The sequence below is a fragment of the Triplophysa rosa genome, linkage group LG4 (genome assembly GCF_024868665.1).
Source record: "Triplophysa rosa linkage group LG4, Trosa_1v2, whole genome shotgun sequence".
In the NCBI taxonomy this organism is placed as follows: Eukaryota; Metazoa; Chordata; class Actinopteri; order Cypriniformes; family Nemacheilidae; genus Triplophysa; species Triplophysa rosa.
In genome coordinates this window covers 10246739-10264610 of record NC_079893.1, presented here as the reverse complement: position 1 = coordinate 10264610, position 17872 = coordinate 10246739, and the positions used below count along the sequence as shown (strand labels likewise).

The 17872-nt window shown below is 38.1% G+C and overlaps 2 protein-coding genes across 2 annotated transcripts in view; one reads left to right on the top strand and one right to left on the bottom strand.

Annotated features, from left to right (window-relative positions):
- ptprdb (protein tyrosine phosphatase receptor type Db) overlaps positions 1 to 17872 on the bottom strand; it is a 64059-nt gene that overhangs the window by 37147 nt on the left and 9040 nt on the right. Inside the window, 1 exon segment of the mRNA XM_057330798.1 lies at positions 1131 to 1274. Coding sequence (XP_057186781.1) covers positions 1131 to 1218 — 88 coding nt within the window. The 5' untranslated portion in view covers positions 1219 to 1274.
- Positions 15952 to 17872, top strand: part of si:dkeyp-118a3.2 (uncharacterized) — a 28099-nt gene continuing 26178 nt past the window's right edge. The window contains exon 1 of the mRNA XM_057330797.1: positions 15952 to 16023. The gene's annotated coding sequence lies outside the window, so the exon portion shown is untranslated. The remainder of the gene's footprint in view (positions 16024 to 17872) is intronic.

The window sequence follows — 17872 nt, the reverse complement described above, 5'->3', positions numbered from 1 at the left end:
GAATGCTGGACAGATTATTTTCTTTAATGTTTTATAATGGTCATCGGAACAAGAAAATCTAAATGTTGACAATTTTTTATGCACAGTGTTCTATGAAGCCCCAGTTGGCTTGTAAAATTCTATTCAATATTTATAGTAGTAAATTAAACAAAATACAATGAGATTGTTCACACAAAGATGAAAATTCTGTCATCATTTACTCACCCTCTTGTCATTTCAAACCTGTATGACTTTCTTTCATCTGCAGAACACAGAAGAAGATATTCTGAAGAATATTGCAAACCGAATAACGGCGGTAGCCATTCACTTCTATTGTATAGACACAAAACCAATGCAAGTCAATGGGTACCACTGTTGTTTAGTTACCAACATTTTTCAAAATATCTTCTTTTGTGTTCTGCAGAAGAAAAAGTCATACAGGTTTGAAATAACAAGAGGGTAAATGATTACACAATTTCCATTTTGGGGTGGACTATCGCTTTATATATAGACTAATAAATAAAACTGGTTTAGGATTATAATGTTACAGTTTGCATGTTCAGAACTCTTTTTTAATTTGAACTCTTTTTTAAATTTATTTTTAATTACATATTACCTTGTAAACAGCACTCTGTGGTCTTATAGCTTAGAAAATGTACAGGTGTACTTATATTGTATTTTTCTTTTTTTTCATTTAAGTAATATAAATGCATACATTAAAAGTTACATTTGTCAAAATATACTGCAGTGTACACTACATAATATACTGTGCAATCATCTACTATAAAGGCACCATTACTACTAAATGCAACAGCAAATTGCATCTCCGGGGCATTTCTAATATATCACAATGGACTGTATCAGACCACATCTGCTTGCAGAATTAAAAAATCTGGCTTGACAGATTAGGAATGAACTGCTCAGTAAAACTCAAAGCAATTTCTTTATAAATCCATTCTGTTTTTGTTGGTATTGTACTAACATTTGCAAAAAGAAAATGCTGTCTTTCTTATATTTTAGCTTTATTTATTAACCTTTACACTTGCTGCTTTTACTGATTATATAAAATAAAAACAACTCATACAAAATAAATATTCTCTATTTTTACAAACTTGTACTTTTAGAGGATGCTAAATGTTTGTGTCACTCACTCTGTGTACGCGCCAGCTGGAGCACGCTCAGTAAAACCAGTAGCAGTGACTGATAGGTGCTTCCGTAGATCATGTGACCTCTGGCCATCCTCTCATTGGCTTGTCTGTGTATGCGGATCACCGAGCTGTAAGTGCACTCATAACCTGAAATACATACAAACAAGCAAACACACGTGTAGGTACGGCAGCGCATGACACGAATCGATCACCTTATTCAATTAGTACTCAGCGTGTAAGACTCGCTAAGGATCACATAACAAATTACCGTGTGGTCAATCAATTCCTGAACATATCATTTAACATAGGGCCTTCCCTTCTAGTGAGATTTCAGACACAAAAGTAATCTCACTTGCAGTAAAGGTTCACCCAAAAATCCTTATGTTCCATATGAATATCGCTTTTATTGTTATGGTAACACAAAAGGAGCTCTTTTGCATTTGAATATTCATGAAATATTTTGTTTTTGTTTTTGCTTCTTGGAGCTTGACAGCCCCTGTATACATTATATTATATTGCAAAAAACAGCATAAAACATTTTTGGGATTTACTACCAAGCCAAGAAAGCCATCTTAAATTATTCTTTATATTTGTGCTAATGTTTTTCCAACTTTAATAATTGAGTGAATTGCCACGTATCGATCTAAGCACAGATCTGAGTTAGCTGGAAACATTTTTGGATAGGGAAAAAACATAAAGCAAAAGTTTGAGAATCAAAAACTAAAAGTAATCAAATCTGTCCTCATTTCACTAAATGTAACTCCAAAGATACCAAACTCAGGTTCCCGCTCTTGAATCCATAATAATTGATGGCTTTCCTGTGGCTCAGTGGTTGGAGCATATCAGCATGGTGCTAGCAACGCCAAGACCATTGGTTCAATCCCAGGGACTGCACATACTTAGAAACTAATGTATAGTATAATGCAATACAATGTATGTCGCTCTGGATAAATAATTATTCTGCCAAATGCATAAATGTAAATGATAATACATGGCTGCCGCTGAAGGTCTCTCAAAAAACTAACCTCAATAATTACAACATCCGGCCCATAAATGTATGATCATTTCTGAAAATATGACAGTGAGAATGAAAGAGTCGAGGAAAAAAGTTGAACTGCACTAAGTAAAAGTTGCATTAAATATGGATGCTGTGCATTGGAGATTGCTGCAGATGGGGGGGCGTGTTGGGAATCGCTATGGTAACTCTGCCCCCACGAGCACCACGCTTGTCACATTGCATCACATCACGAAGAGAGCGAGAGTGGTTGCGGACCCCCTCATCCGTGCCGCCTCCTCCGTTTCCTATCCATATTTAATTCCTCTACAGCACTCCAAGACTTCCTTTGCTGTTACCAAGCTAAGAGAGGAAAGACCACACGTGTCACTTCCTGTAGGGAATCATGATGATGCAGGAAACGGGGGACAGAGAACTGGAGCGGTGACACATGCAAACCCTAAAAAAGTGTGTGGTTCCTTGTGTCTGATTCTGTTGTGGGGGAAATGGGTCAGTCTGATCTCTTGACTAATGTAAAAGTGAAGCCCTTCAAGCCCTTGGATTTACACACACACGCCATCTGCCTCATTTGGAAAACACACCACAGCAGCTTAACACAATCCCTAATACACATTATCATCAGAAAAAAGTACATGCGTGTAAGGCATGTATTAGGGATGGGTCACAATAGTTTTCCAGCAACTGACTAGTTGATTTGTGACTATTTAATTAAAAAAAATCCGATTTTTTTGTTTCGCTTTTGAAGGTTTTTGTGGCGGTGCTTAAAGGGATAGTTCACCCAAAAATTCTGTCATTATTTACTCACCCTCTTGTTTTTTCAAACCTGTGTTGCTTTCTTTATTCTAGAGAACACACAAACAAGGTATTTTAAAGAATGTTGGTAAACGGACAACTGCGGTACCCATTGACTTGCATTGGTTTTGTGTCCATACAATAGAATTGAATGGGTACCACCATTGTTTGGTAACCAACATTTTTCAAAATATTTAATTTTGAGTTCTGCAAAAGAAAGAAAGCCAAACAGGATTGAAACGATAATATGGTGAGTAAATTATGACAGAATTTTTATTTTTGGACTATCCTGGGTGATTTTTGGGTGAACTATCCAGTCAGTTAGCATGGTAAAATTCTCTCAGAAAAGTTGTGTGCATCTATAATGCCGAACACATTTAGACTGACATCTTTTGCAGTCGCTTCCTGCTATCAGCATCACATTGAAGAAGTCAACCTTTAAATTGTCCAACTTTTAAAAGCACATTTTGAGACAGCGTGTTCTGTTCCATTGCGAAACAGCACTCCAACTAGCAGTTTTTATGACAAAAATGCTATACCCACAAGAAACATCAAGGTCAGTTGAACTCAGCTTGGGGAATGGGGACAGGTGACCTCAAAACCTATTCATACAAGATCTATAATTCGATTAATGCAACTCAGTCAGTTTTGAAAATATGTACTGTATTTGTCCATCCCTGATCGGAATACACATGCAATGTCTATATGTGCCTGTGTGTGCACATACTCCGTGTGTGTGTGTGTGGATTATTTTCCTCTCCCCTGTGTCAGAGCCATAAGGTACCCTGGCTAATCTGGAAAGAGCCGAGATCATTATGATAACCTGATATTTCCTGCCTCAACTCCATTTGTGCCAAGAGTCAATACTGAAGCTTCGTGGCTACTGTATGTCTGTGTGCATATAAGAGAGAGAGAGAGAGAGAGAGAGAGAGAGAGAGAGACAGAGAGAGAGAAAACCTTGAGAAAAAGAAGCCAGTGTGTGTGTGTGTGTGTGTGCGTGCGTGCGTGCGTGCGTGCGTGCGTGCGTGCGTGCGTGCGTGCGTGCGTGCGTGCGTGCGTGTGTGCGTGTGTGTGTGCATTTTAGCAAAAAAGAGAAGCAGTCGCTGACTAAACATATTTGCATCTTAATTAATAATTAAAAAATGCAACGAGTCAAATAATTGATATTTGTTAATAAGGCACGATCACGTTAACATGCACTGACACAATTTGTGATATTGAGTTATGATGAGAGAGTTAATAGCATGAAACAGTTTTCACTTTTATAGGGACAGTTCATCCAAACACATCATAAAATCCTGAAGAAACCTTTTATCTGGGAACACAAATGGAGATACTTTAAAGAACAAACGATTGAAGTTCAAATGACTTGCATACTGTAAGTCATGTAAAGCCATCTGATAATTGTGTGTGACAAATGCGCTGAAATATAAGTCATTAATCCCTTCTCGTGTAGCTTTAAAATCAGATATTGGCATTAGGTTTGCCCACAAAGACGTTTTGTCATGACATGTGAGAATGATGTTTAATGTAACGGATGTCAACCTAATGCAACATCTAAATATGCTATTTTAGATGAAACTTTATGATGCTTTTCTGCCATTTTGGGGCATGACACCTCCAGTCCCCATTCACTGTCATTATATGAAAAACAACAGTCAGGATATTCTTGATAAATTTGCCTTGTGTCTTCCATTTTTATACAAACTATTCCTTTGATATCTACAAATGCAGTGAAATTATGGAGATATGTTTAATTTTAAACATGTCCCTTGTATTATATTCACTGTGGTAAGTGCAATACAAGCAACTTTCACTATAAAAATCAGATATTGGCATTAGATGTGACCACAATGACGTTTGGTCATCATGACATGTGAGAATGATGAAACTTTATGATGCTTTTCTGCCATTTCAAAACATAACAGCTCCAGTCCCCATTCACTATCATTATATTAAAAACAGCAGTCAGGATATTTTTGACAAATTTCCCTTGTGTGTTCAATTTTTTGGCACAGTATTCCTTTAATATCTACAAATGCAGTAAAATTATGGAGATATGTGTTTGATTTTAAACATGTCCCTTGTATTATATTCACTGTGGTATGTGCAATACAAGCAACTTTCACTATCAAAATCAGATATTGGCATTAGGTTTGCCCACAAAGACATTTTGTCATGACATGTGAGAATGGTGTTTGATGTAACGGATGATGTCAAGCTAATGCAACATCTAAATGTGCATTTTTAGATGAAATTTTATGATGCTTTTTTCAGCTTCCCTGTGGCTCAGTGGTTAGAGCAGTGGTTCTCAAACTTTTTGTTGTAGAGTTTGCACCCTTTGTGTAGAGCGCATTGCTTTGCGGCCCCCCAAATAAAGACTTATAATCTTAAACTTAAAATTTTAATTAAACCAAGAAAATATTCAGTTAAACAATGCTAAAACTTTCAATTCTTTTGGTTGGTGGCGTTGTTTTTCTGATGTTTGATTGCACAAAATTTATGATAAATATCTATATTTCTAAAATGCCACAAAATCTGTGGTCCCCTGGAACCATCTTGGGGCCCCCCCAGGAGGCCACGGCCCCCCGTTTGAGAACCACTGGGTTAGAGCATGTCACTAGCAATGCCAAGGTCATGGGTTCGATCCCAGGGGTGTCACATTCATGTTTGTCACCTATTCAGTTTTCCTCGTTTTTACTCAAGGACTTGATTTTCTCCACGCTCCCTCACCTGTTGCTCGTTTATTTCAACCGCACCTATTTGTCATCATGATCATCACGTGGACATTATTTATATCCTGCCTTTTCCTTTGTTCTTTGTCGTTTCTCACCTTGGTTTCTACATTGTGTTGTAACTGCTTTATCGTTTGTTTGCGTGTAGTCTGTTTCCTTTATTAAATTATATCTGCATTGTGGATACCTCCTCGTTTTCATCTACCGCAACCCTAACAGAAGAAACGACCTCCAGAAATGGAATATATCTGCTCTTCAGAGGCAGTGCTATCGGTTTTTGTGCTATCGGTTGAGTTGGAGCGATTCATTTTTAAACCGCTTATTTCTGACTGGCCTGGATGACGATCTGCTCGTCCTTATTCTACTTCCCGACGGGGATGAGTTTCGGCTGGATGACTTCATCAATCGAGTCCTCCGAGCCATGGGCTCTGCATTCTGCGTCGGGAGAGCTGATGAGGACTTGAGCAATCGTCACTCAGAACCAGTCAATAGTGGGGAATCAGCTCTGGCTCACCCAATATCCATTCCGCACTCCTCCACAATGCCCCAGCCGCCAGAGCCCGCTGCCCAGCCGCCAGAGCCCGCTGCCCAGCCACCAGAGCCCACTGCCCAGCCGCCAGAGCCCGCTGCCCAGCTGGTCCTGTCCGGCCTCCCAGAATATCCCGAGCCGGTCCCGTCCGGCCTTCATGAAGTCTTCGAGCCGGTTCCATCCGGCCTTCATGAAGTCTTCGAGCCGGTCCCGTCCGGCCTTCATGAAGTCTTCGAGCCGGTTCCATCCGGCCTTCATGAAGTCTTCAAGCCAGTCCCGTCCGGCCTTCATGAAGTCTTCGAGCCGGTCCCGTCCGGCCTTCATGAAGTCTTCGAGCCGGTCCCATCCGGTCGTCTGGGCAGTGCGCACGATGGAGAGGCTTCTCCCAGAGCTCAGCGCCATAGCCGCTTCTCCAGTGTTCCCCAGGCCGGTCTCGTCCGGCTGTCCAGAGTTCCCCAAGCCGGTCCTGTCCGACGTTCCTCAGTGCCCCGAGACCGCTGTTCCGGTGGGCTACTGGGTAGCTGCCTCGCCACTGGACTTTCCCCAAGTACTTTTTGGGGGGGCAGTTCTGGGACAATATGGCCGCTCCCATAAGGTCCAGTCTCGATTCCTTGCCTCCTGACTCCTCCAAGTTCACGCCTCCATGGCTGCCGGACCTGTCCTCGCTTCCGTGGCCACTGGACAAGTTCACACCTCCGTGGCCACTGGACAAGTTCACACCTTCGTGGCCACTGGACAAGTTCACACCTCCGTGGCCACTGGACAAGTTCACACCTCCTTGGCCACCGGACAAGTTCACACCTCCGTGGCCGCGGAGATCTACCAGCACCGCCATACACCCGCCGTCCTGGAAGCTCCCTGGATATTCCCTGGTGTCGGACATAAGTCTCCAGGACACCCACCCCCCTCCCTTGTTGTTTCTCGGCGCGAGGTCGCGCCTTCCAGGGGGGGTGTTATGTCACATTCATGTTTGTCACCTATTCAGTTTTCCTCGTTTTTACTTAAGGACTTGATTTTCTCCACGCTCCCTCACCTGTTGCTCTTTTATTTCAACCGCACCTGTTTGTCATCATGATCATCACGTGGACATTATTTATATCCTGCCTTTTCCTTTGTTCTTTGTTGTTTCTCACCTTGGTTTCTACATTGTTGTAACTGCTTTATCGTTTGTTTGCCTGTAGTCTGTTTCCTTAAATTATATGAAATTATATCTGCATTGTGGATACCTCCTCTTTTTCATCTACCGCAACCCTAACAAGGGGATTGCACATAGTCAGAAACAAATTTTTTTTTATAATGCAATGTAAGTCACTTTGGATAAAAGCGTTTGCCACATGCGTAAATGTATGACAGCTCCAGTCCCCATTCACTGTCATCATTATATGAAAAACAAAACAACAGTAAGGATATTCTTGAAAAATTTCACTTGTGTGTTCTATTTTTAATGCAAACTATTCCTTTAATATCTACAAATGCAGTCAAATTATGGAGATACGTCTTTAAATTTAAACATGTCCCTTGTATTACATTCACAAGTTCAAGCAACTTTCACTATCAAAACAAGACTCTTATTTTGCTGAATGCTTAATCATTTTAACTACTAAATCAATGTGTGCTCTAATAGTCCACATGCATAAACATCAGTTTATAGGATAGCTTATTTACTATAAATGGACCTGCAATGCAATAAACAGCTGTACTAGGAATGCTGTGCAGTATATTTACCAATTTTGCAGCGTGCATGTCATTTAGTGAAACCATTTTAGCCGTATTAAAAGATTTACAGCATGAAAATGTAAAATTCTCATTTTCCAGTGTTTTATGGCATATAATATTCCGATATTTTATGAATCATCCCATTCACATCCATTGATTTCTTGGAAACTCCCTGAATTTACACTGATCATAAAACCACATTGGGTGACTTCATAAAGAATAAAATGCTTTTTCATATTTTGTGCCAAAAGTAAAACAAATGGGAAGTTTCGCCCCATGTGTGCATTAACTTACAAATTGCTACGAACAACAATCACTGTACATAATCACTAAAAGAGAAGAAAGATCAATACTGGGCACTTTGTGCTGAGCATACCTTAGCTAAGCCTACAGACCCAGATAACGAAGAGCAAAAAAAAACCTTGTTTCTATTAATAAAAATTCCTTTATTTCCTTCCCGTGAGAATTCATACATACTAGCATTGAAAAGCAATTCTTTGGCCATATGGCCACCATAACTCAACACAAGAACATGTTAGTGTGTAACAAACACAAACTCTACAAACTCTCCCTTATTAGGTCTCTGTACAACAGATGCTGCTGTCGGGCCAAGAGACAGATGAGGACAAAATGACATGTAGATGTGGGACAATCTAGCTGGCAGGAGTATATCGCCTTGACAACGCAGAACTCCAATTAGAGCAACTTTGACATGAGTGTTGGTGACAGTTAACAGGTATAGACATCTGCCTCACCATGGCCAAAACTGACCCAAAGCTTCTTCATACTGCATGACGTAATGCATCTTCAATGCATTCCAAGTGAATAGCTCTCCAAAGTTTAAAAGCATGAAATGTTGTACTTCTTTGCAATAAGAGCTATGAGTAAATAAATAAATAAATGTTGATTTGTTTAAACAAAACAAGTTAAAAACCGCAATACTTACAATTACCACAAACAATATGGTTTCTAATAAGAATTATTCACACAAAATGAAAATTCATTTTTCATTACTCATCCTCATGTCATTTCAAACCCCACATGCCTTACTTCCTTCCTTCCTTCTTTCGAACACAAACAGATAATTTGATGAATATCCGGTTGGGTGAATATAATACAATGGCAGTACATTATGGCTCACTTTAATGCTTAATAAAGCACCCGAGAGCGTCAGCGAGTAAGTATGCGCAGCTCACAGATCATTTTTCATGCACTCAAACAACCCAATATTTAAGCAAGTTCGCATTAAAATGTGCCTGCCGTCACTGACACCTCATGGCAGAGAAGCATTTAAGTCACAAAACAAATGACTTGCGACTCTTTCTAAACACTTGATTTAAGACTTGACTTTGACTCTAAATCAGAGACTTTAGACACAAATTATTGAACAAAGACATATTTGCAAATGACTAATTTAAAAGAACTGACAAAAGTAGATTTGTTTACAATTGCATCGTCTAGACTGAAAAAACAGCAATATAAAGCACAACGTCTGAAATAGTTAATCGTTTTTTTATTATTTAATTAGGTTATCCAAAAAAGCGCTGCAGGCGTCCCGAGTTCGAATCACGTCTGGTGGTCCTTTCCCGACTCCTGTGCCCCTGTCTCTCGTCTCATCATTTCTGACCACTCTACATTGCAAAAAAACTATACTAAGGCAAATTTTTTACTCGGTTACTTTGACTAAACCATTAGTTTTGGTTTGGTTAAAACCATTAGTTTTAAATTTCAAAAGGAACTTTGACAGGGCTTATAAAACTAACCTGAAGCAAATAGAGACATATTGCTAAGAACGAACTTGGAATTTTAAATGGAGCTCTGATCACACTTGAGATTTGACTTAGGCTTGATCTTATAAAATTTAAAGATTACACACGCAGTTTCTGCCAATCTCAAATTAATCTTGAGTACCTATACTGTAGTATTGCATACGTCGTATCTTCGAAGAGTATTTAGTTTGATCACATTTATAAAAAAGAGATACAGATGCACGATTATTTCCGGAAAAACACGAGCTGCTGGAGGCAGGCAGGATGGATGGAACTAGAGCATGAGCACACAATAACATTACATCATTGCATTAATCCCTTCGTGTTTTTTACATTATGCACGTAACGTTACCAGCCGATTGCCAACAAAACACAGACATATGACTTAGTTTGACTTACCGCGTGGTGTTCATGTCCGGCATCTTTTAGCACTGGGACCGCACCATTTATCAGTTTCAAAAGATCTCCAAATCCAGCATTATATCTACCTTTTATATAACATTCATCACTGAAATGCCGTGAACGAACAAACTACTGACTTTTCTCACTATGGCAAGTGTAACGAGCTGCAGCAAATCTTGACGCAGTGCAGCCAATCCAGACCAGTGTTGGGTAAATTACTCTGAAAAAGTAATTAATTACTAGTTACTAATTACATACTCAATAGTGTAATTAGATTACTGTACAAATTACTCTCTCCAAAAAGTATTTAGTTACTTATTACAAATTACTTTCTATATCCTATATCAACCTTGATTAGTTAAGTGATTCAAGGATAGGCATGAAAGGGCTCTTTTAATTCATATTCATTCACAATTAAATAATATTAAACTATTAATGGACCAAAGTATTACAAATGTGAGAATTATACATTAAAGCACAGATTTTAAAGTTAGACTTTGAATTTTGATGTCAATTCCACTATTGCACACACATATATTACACAAAGTATTTAGTTTATTTACATCAAAATTAATGTAATTAAATTACAGAAAAAATAAGAGTAATCCCTTAGTTTACTTTTTCAAGGGAAAAGTAATTAAATTACAGTAACTAATTACTTAGTAACTAGTTACACCCAACACTGATCCAGACTTATAAAAAACTTTCCGAAACAAGATGGAGTGCTGGGGGATTGTATCAAGCAGAAAAATACTGCGTCATACGTCCAACTCATTTTTTAACAAGTTGACCATGTTAAGCATGAGAATCCAGCACGTTTAACATTGTAAAGAAGTCAGAATGCATGAAACAGCTTTAAATCCCCCCTTTAAGAGTTCACTTGGACACCTCAAGGACTTGTGAACACCATGCATCGTTCTACCCTAAATCTGTGATCTCTTTTTTATGTTTGCAAAAAACAGCAGCTGCTCCCCCCTTGCTAGCTAAAAATAACAATAATAACATATTTTTCTTCTCTCTAGTCAGTGGTGGGCCTGGTCAAAGGCTTCACAGGGTGGCAATGTTACGCATGGTGCGCTAAATCTCAAATAGCTGTCCCAGACATGAGTTCCATTTTGGCTGCCCAACCGAACTATTGTCATTCTGGCAAAATCACAAAATAAAATGCAACTCAGTATGCCACCATTGCTGACACATCTACTGAAAAACAGATTTTAATGTGTCTACTGAAAAAAATCTGATTCGATCTTGCGACCTCTCGCACTTAAGGCAAGAAATATTCCTCTGAGCCTATCAGCTAACATCAAGCTCATGGGCTGAATCCCTGTAAGCCTAGAATTGTTTTGAAAACAATATGTTTTGAGTCATTTTTATGAAACACAAACAAAAAGTCACATTCAAACTGTTTTATTTTAAATGTTTTTTGATAAAAAAAAATGATTAGAACAATTTAAAAAATGAAGAAAATAAAAACCTAATGGAATAGACTTAAATTATTTATTATTAGAAAATGATTCCAGTCCTTGATTCTGATTGGTCAATAGCTGTGCTTTATTCCCGATCTTCTAGTGTGCTTCTGTAATCTTCTCAGGACACAAAACCTATCCACTACATTCAAGAAATCATATACGGACCTTTAGATCCTATTAGACTTCAAGACCAACATTTTTGCTATATGAAAAAAGCAAAAAAGTAAAATAAGGTTTCAAATCCATTAAATTCTCATTTTAAAAATAGATAAATCGCTGTTTTGAAAAACAAACATTTTAAACACACTTAAATAGACAAACAGCTTGTATAAGTGGATAAACGTTTCATATTTTATAGGCTCTATTCTACAAATAGGATATGCAGTGTCCAGTCAAAAACACACCGTGATCACTCTAACTGAGCCACTGAGGATTATTTAAATTATACTGTAATACCCACATATCTGTCACAACAAAGTCTCTGTATTTTAGAAGCACAGTGAAGCATGCGTGCGTGATGAAAACTTCCCATCTTCATTTAACCACAGCTAAACTGACAAAAAATATTCATAAAGCACTCATGAACGGATGAAGACATGAATGAATGCAAAAGAAAGGCAAACATTCACTGTGTGGGCAGTGGATCCTATTAGTGCATGTCATTAGTCATCCAAGCATAGGTTCTAAACAACAATTGTCAACCTATTTGGACATTTCCTGGTAAAACTACAGGATTTAATATCAGTGCATTTCTCACATGAGATTACATACAATCTTATTGCTGTTTTTAGCTATTTTTTTTGTACGATCTGTTTTCCCCTCCGCGGCAGGTTTAGTGGGGTTGGGGTGGAGATTCATTTCTTGGTTTTTTAATAATCGTACATTTTTGTAAAGTTCACATGATACAAATGTATACAAAAACGCTGCAAAATCGTTACATTGTCCTTGTTAGAAATCAAATTCAGGTTGGAAATTGCTGTAATAATATCAAAGAGCCTACCATAAGTTATTTAATTTTCATGTGAATATAGTTAGAAACTGTATTCCTTCTAAAAACCTTGTATCTCCATATTTTGTGATTTTTATTTATTTTAAATCATTATTATTAGCCACCCTTTATGTTTGTCACTGGGTTTTGCAAATATTTAACCAACAAAAAGTATTTATAAAGTGCTTGTCAACTTTCACAACACAGGATTTAATCATTTCAAATTACAGTGGGTTTTTTCCATTTCATGAAAAACAGCGAATTTGGACATATGAGGTTTCAGAAGGACAGCCACGACATATTTTAAACTATAACATTATGTACAATGACACACGGGAAGCTCATATAGCTATTTTGAGGATTTAAACAATGTTTTGAATCAACTGATTCATTGAAGCAAGTTCAAAAGAACTGATTCACAAAAATGAATAATTTCATATTCCAGTCAAACTTGCACTTGAAAGTGACACAGTGTGCAGTTCTTGGTGTTTAACTACAACATATCTCACGGGAATTTTACACATCAGTTAATATATCAGCCTATAGTCAATACATTTTTAAGCTCAAGTATAAAACTGGCAAAAATTTGAAAAAAATACATCAATCCAAATGCATTTGGCTATGGTAAAAATACAGACAGAAAATTTGTATTTTTAAAACACCATTTATCAAGTAAACAGGTAGGCACTTTCAGCTAAGAATTGAAGTACTGTATAAAAATCCACATTTACTCAACCTCATGTCGTTCTAAACCGGTATGTTTCTTCAACACAAACGAATATATTTGTTAAGAACACTGGTAACCAAACAACTTTGGATATTATATGGACACCACCAAACTGAAGCATTTCTCAAAAATATCTTCTTTTGTATTAAGCAAAAGAAAGAAACTCATGCAGGTTTGGAATCCCTTTAACACACCCACACTAGGAAAAAAAATAAAAACAAATTTATCACAAAAAGAACCACTGTAACTAATGCTTGTATCCTGCACCATTGAGCCCCCTCCTCTTCAATTCATCCAAAACTGTAAAAAAATGAATCAAAGGAATGATCACCTCATAAACTTGACATCCCTACAAGGTCTGCTTGATGCACCACTCTTTGATGGTTAGCTTTCATGACTCATCCCATAAAATTAAGCTGGCACATTAAATCTGAATGCATGAGTCTCACAATGTCATGAACTATTAGACAAGCAGTACCCAACACAGCGACTGTGAAATTTCATCATTATAATCCTGATCATTTTGCTGGCCCATGCTTGTAATTCTATACATTTTCTTGCTCAAGCATCAATATTTGATGCCTTGGGGGTGAGAACGGATTGACATATGGTGTATTACATACAGTAAATTAGATAGATACTCGCTTTTTTATTTTCTATTCTTGGAAAAGATTACAGTTTTTTTATTAATACAGAAGTAAAAGTAACTGTTCATAGTGCTTAAAAAGATAGAAATAATGTAGTCAGCCAGCCATTAACACAAAGTAAAACCCTTCATTGTTCCCCTGCCCATCTGACTACATTATAGCACTTATAACACAGCTCCTTGCCAAATGAATAAATAAAATATTGATTTGAATTGAAATTATTTTATCACGTGAGAAGAAAGACACCGCAGATTGATATGAGACATCTAATAGCACAGATGCGATGGAAATCAGCTCCCTGGAACAGCGGTCGATTATAATGTTTGGTGGTCATTACACAAAAATGTTGTGACTGATCAATCAGAATCAAGCATTTTAGTTTGCTTTGTAATAATGATTTGGATGAATTCTGAACGAGGAATGAATGTTGATGCACTAATGTAAGAACAGTACAGTGCTATAGCCTACAATAGATTTAGAGCAAAAGTTGGTTACACTTTATTTTACAGTGCAAAAGTTCTTATCATGATGAATAATAAAATGCTTTTTTCAAATTCGTTTGAATCATATGATCATGACAGGACCGCCCATACAGTACGCTTGAGCAGATCAAGTCTTAAGCACTGAGCACACATCAGTGCTATTAAACTCTTCTCCAATTTCAGGAAGAGATATTACTGCTAGCTTTCAGCCCCATGTCATAAGCACAACTTTCACCAGCAGAAGCACTTAGGACCCACACCTATAAATGGGATCAGAGGCGCACGTCTCTGCAATAAACCCAGAGATTGTGCCTCCGTGATGTCTACATTATTAATATAAACCATATGCCGGTGAATTTGAGGAAGCCTTGTTTTAAGATGTGCAAGTCTGCAGGTGTGCTGCGAGCGATTTTCAAGTCTTGGGAATAAATCATTAAAAACTTCAAAATTCTCTTTCTGTCCATCCGTCATTTTCTCACTCAGCCGTCTGCTTTGGCTCCGGGTGAAATAGGTCAAGCATCTACACCTCAGACCAACAGCCAGACTCGCTCTTTACTCTTCCGAATTGGTTCTCATATACATGTAAACCGTAATATCATAATATCCTCTTCTCCGCTTCTGCCTCGAGTATTAAGAGGTATGGCAAAAGCCATCACATAATCCCTTTCCCCTGTGAACTTTGTTCAAATGTAGAGTCATTCAGTTTATTGGTCCATTAAGAATATGCTTTTAATGATCCGTGGAGAACATTCTGTCATAAACAGTAATACGTTAAACTCGGCATAATGCCCTGGAGCGCTGGGTTCCTCGACCATCAGTAGGCTAAATGATCTAAAATGGCAAAATTGTTGTGGGAAAACCATGACTAAACGACAATCATACCAATGCAACTACCCAAATTATAGCAAAGAGCTCAATTTTAGAAATGCATTAGGGTATAAAATAGGAATGCAATATTCCTTCTAAAACCACAAAAATGAGCAGTAGACACCAGTATTATTTTCATATTCCAGCAAACAAACGTGGGAATGTGCATGCATAGTGTGTCTTCCCTATAGCCTGGCTAAGATTAAAAAAAAGATTGCCCATCGATCCACATGCAACTGCAGCTCCAGTGGATGACTGAAAATAACAAAAATGATTTTGCCGTTTCCTCCATAACAACCGGGGAGCGAATAGGTTTCACTCTTCTCCTAACGTTACCTGATTAACATCGTTGTCGGGTTCAGGTTTTCATTCGCGTTTCCTCGGTTCGGTACCGTCTGCGAATTCACCCACAAGATATAATCCAGAAGCTCTTCCTTTGATGTTCACCGGCGCTGGGCAGAACTATAAAAAGCACAGCAGCAGGAAAAGCACTCGCAGGTCTCTCTCTTTTCCCCCCGGTGCAGACAGAGGGATGCTCCGATGATGCTGATGCTGTGTGTGCAGCCGAGCGCGCGACGATACAGGAGAGCTCGCGCGCGTGCATTCAGCAGAGCATGAGGGGACGGGCTCGAGACGAGGCAGGACAGCGCAGCGGCGGTGGCGGGGTGACGTCAAGTGCCCCGGAATAAGTCTCCGACTCTCCGGTTCAAGGAAAATAAATAATTTGGAGTTGCATTTGCACATCGAGGGACTTTGAGGTAAACGTCCTGAAACTAGGCCAGTCGAAGTTGACAGAGAACCTCAGGTGTTCCGGACACCGTGTCCATGTGTTATATATCCCGCGAACTCGATTTTTTGTGATAGGCCTACCAAAGGATATATACGTAGCCTATATATTTTTTATAGCATTTATAATATCTACGATGTTAGTAATGTAAAATAGTACAAATAGTACAAATAGTATAAATAAACACAAAACATAATAGCCTATTCAAATGAATTATATTATTGTAATTATATTTAAAATACATTAAAAAGGTACAGTATGGAATTTCTGGGTCAGGAGCTCTCGACCAATTAAAAGTAATAATAATTTTCAAACAAACTTAGTCCTTATTGGTCGGCCAAACAGATAGTCCTGCTCAGAACTCTTTCAACATTGGTTGATGTAGCCCCGGTTTCACAGACTAGGCTTAAAACTAGTCCCAGATTAAAATGAATTTTGAGCTATCTAAACTGAAAATAACTTGTCCTGACATATCTTAAAATATGTCAGTGCCAGTGTTTTGTCTCGAGATGCACATCAGTAATGGTTTCATCTAAGGCATTTTAATAAAAGCGACTTAAATAGCCTAAATTAACTAAGGCATAGTCCTGGTTTAGGCTAAGCCTTGTCTATGAAACCGGGCCTTAATGTTTGTTTCCATGTATCTTGTTGAGATGTTAAAACAAACAGATCAATAGCAATGTCCTGTAGCTTGAGTAACACCAAGGTCAAGGACCTTATTCCTGTAGTAGCATATTACCTATACTGATAAAATGTTAAAATAACTTAAATGTCAAGTTTCTTTCACTAAACGTCTGTGGCAAATGCATAACAATGTAAAAATGTGTCCAAAATGGCTTCCTATTCCCTTGTGCGTCAATTAGATCAGTAATCCTGTTGTGTTTACACTTTTAGGAGACATTATAGCCAACGAATGGCTAAACAGTTGCCTCAGCATTAGCTTGGAGATCATATTTTAACAGTACACACACACTTCTTTGTTACACCACACACACGCTACAATATAAAAATTAACACTCCAAAACGTTTCTTTCCTGCAGGGTGTCAGGACACTTAGAAATATATGCACACTTGTGATGAACTGTTTTAATTAACTGTTTGCGGCAGCAAGATTCAGTTATATGCAAATTAGGTTTCCATTAATCTATTCTAGAGGGCTGAATCTGAACAATACGCAAAATACATGCCGAATGAAATTCGTCTCTCTCTCATGCTTACTGTCCCTTTCACCCCTCACACGCTCGCAGACACAAAGACGAATACATCATCGTAGCCCAGTTCCCACAGCGATATGGAAATGAGGGCATTCATTTGCTTTAGTTTACGCACAGCTCTCAGGTAACCACAAAGCCAGCAGCATACAAACATACATGCACATACAGGAGAGGTTTTTTATTGTATTTGTAACAACTTTACAAATATAAGACTGCACAGCTGGAAGTGTATGCATTTACAACATGTTTCTCAGGCTTTGTTCACATGTCACATAATTCTAATCTAATCTAGTTTGCATTTTGTGAGATGATGTCAACTGAACTCAAAAAGCACATGAGACCATATGTGACAGAGTGTATTTATGCATTCATATGCATAATTAAAAATGCAAAATTACTAACGCATTCACACGTTCATTATGCACTACATAAATGATGTCACATAGAATGTGCAAAAAGTCAGAATTTTTTTGTATTCTGACACCCTTCCAGATCCTTTTGCGTACTTTGCGTCATGTCTTGAATAATAATAAAAAAATTGAAACGCATTCTATAAAGAAGGATTTTAATCAGATTGCAAAGTCATATATGGATATGGTTTGGATT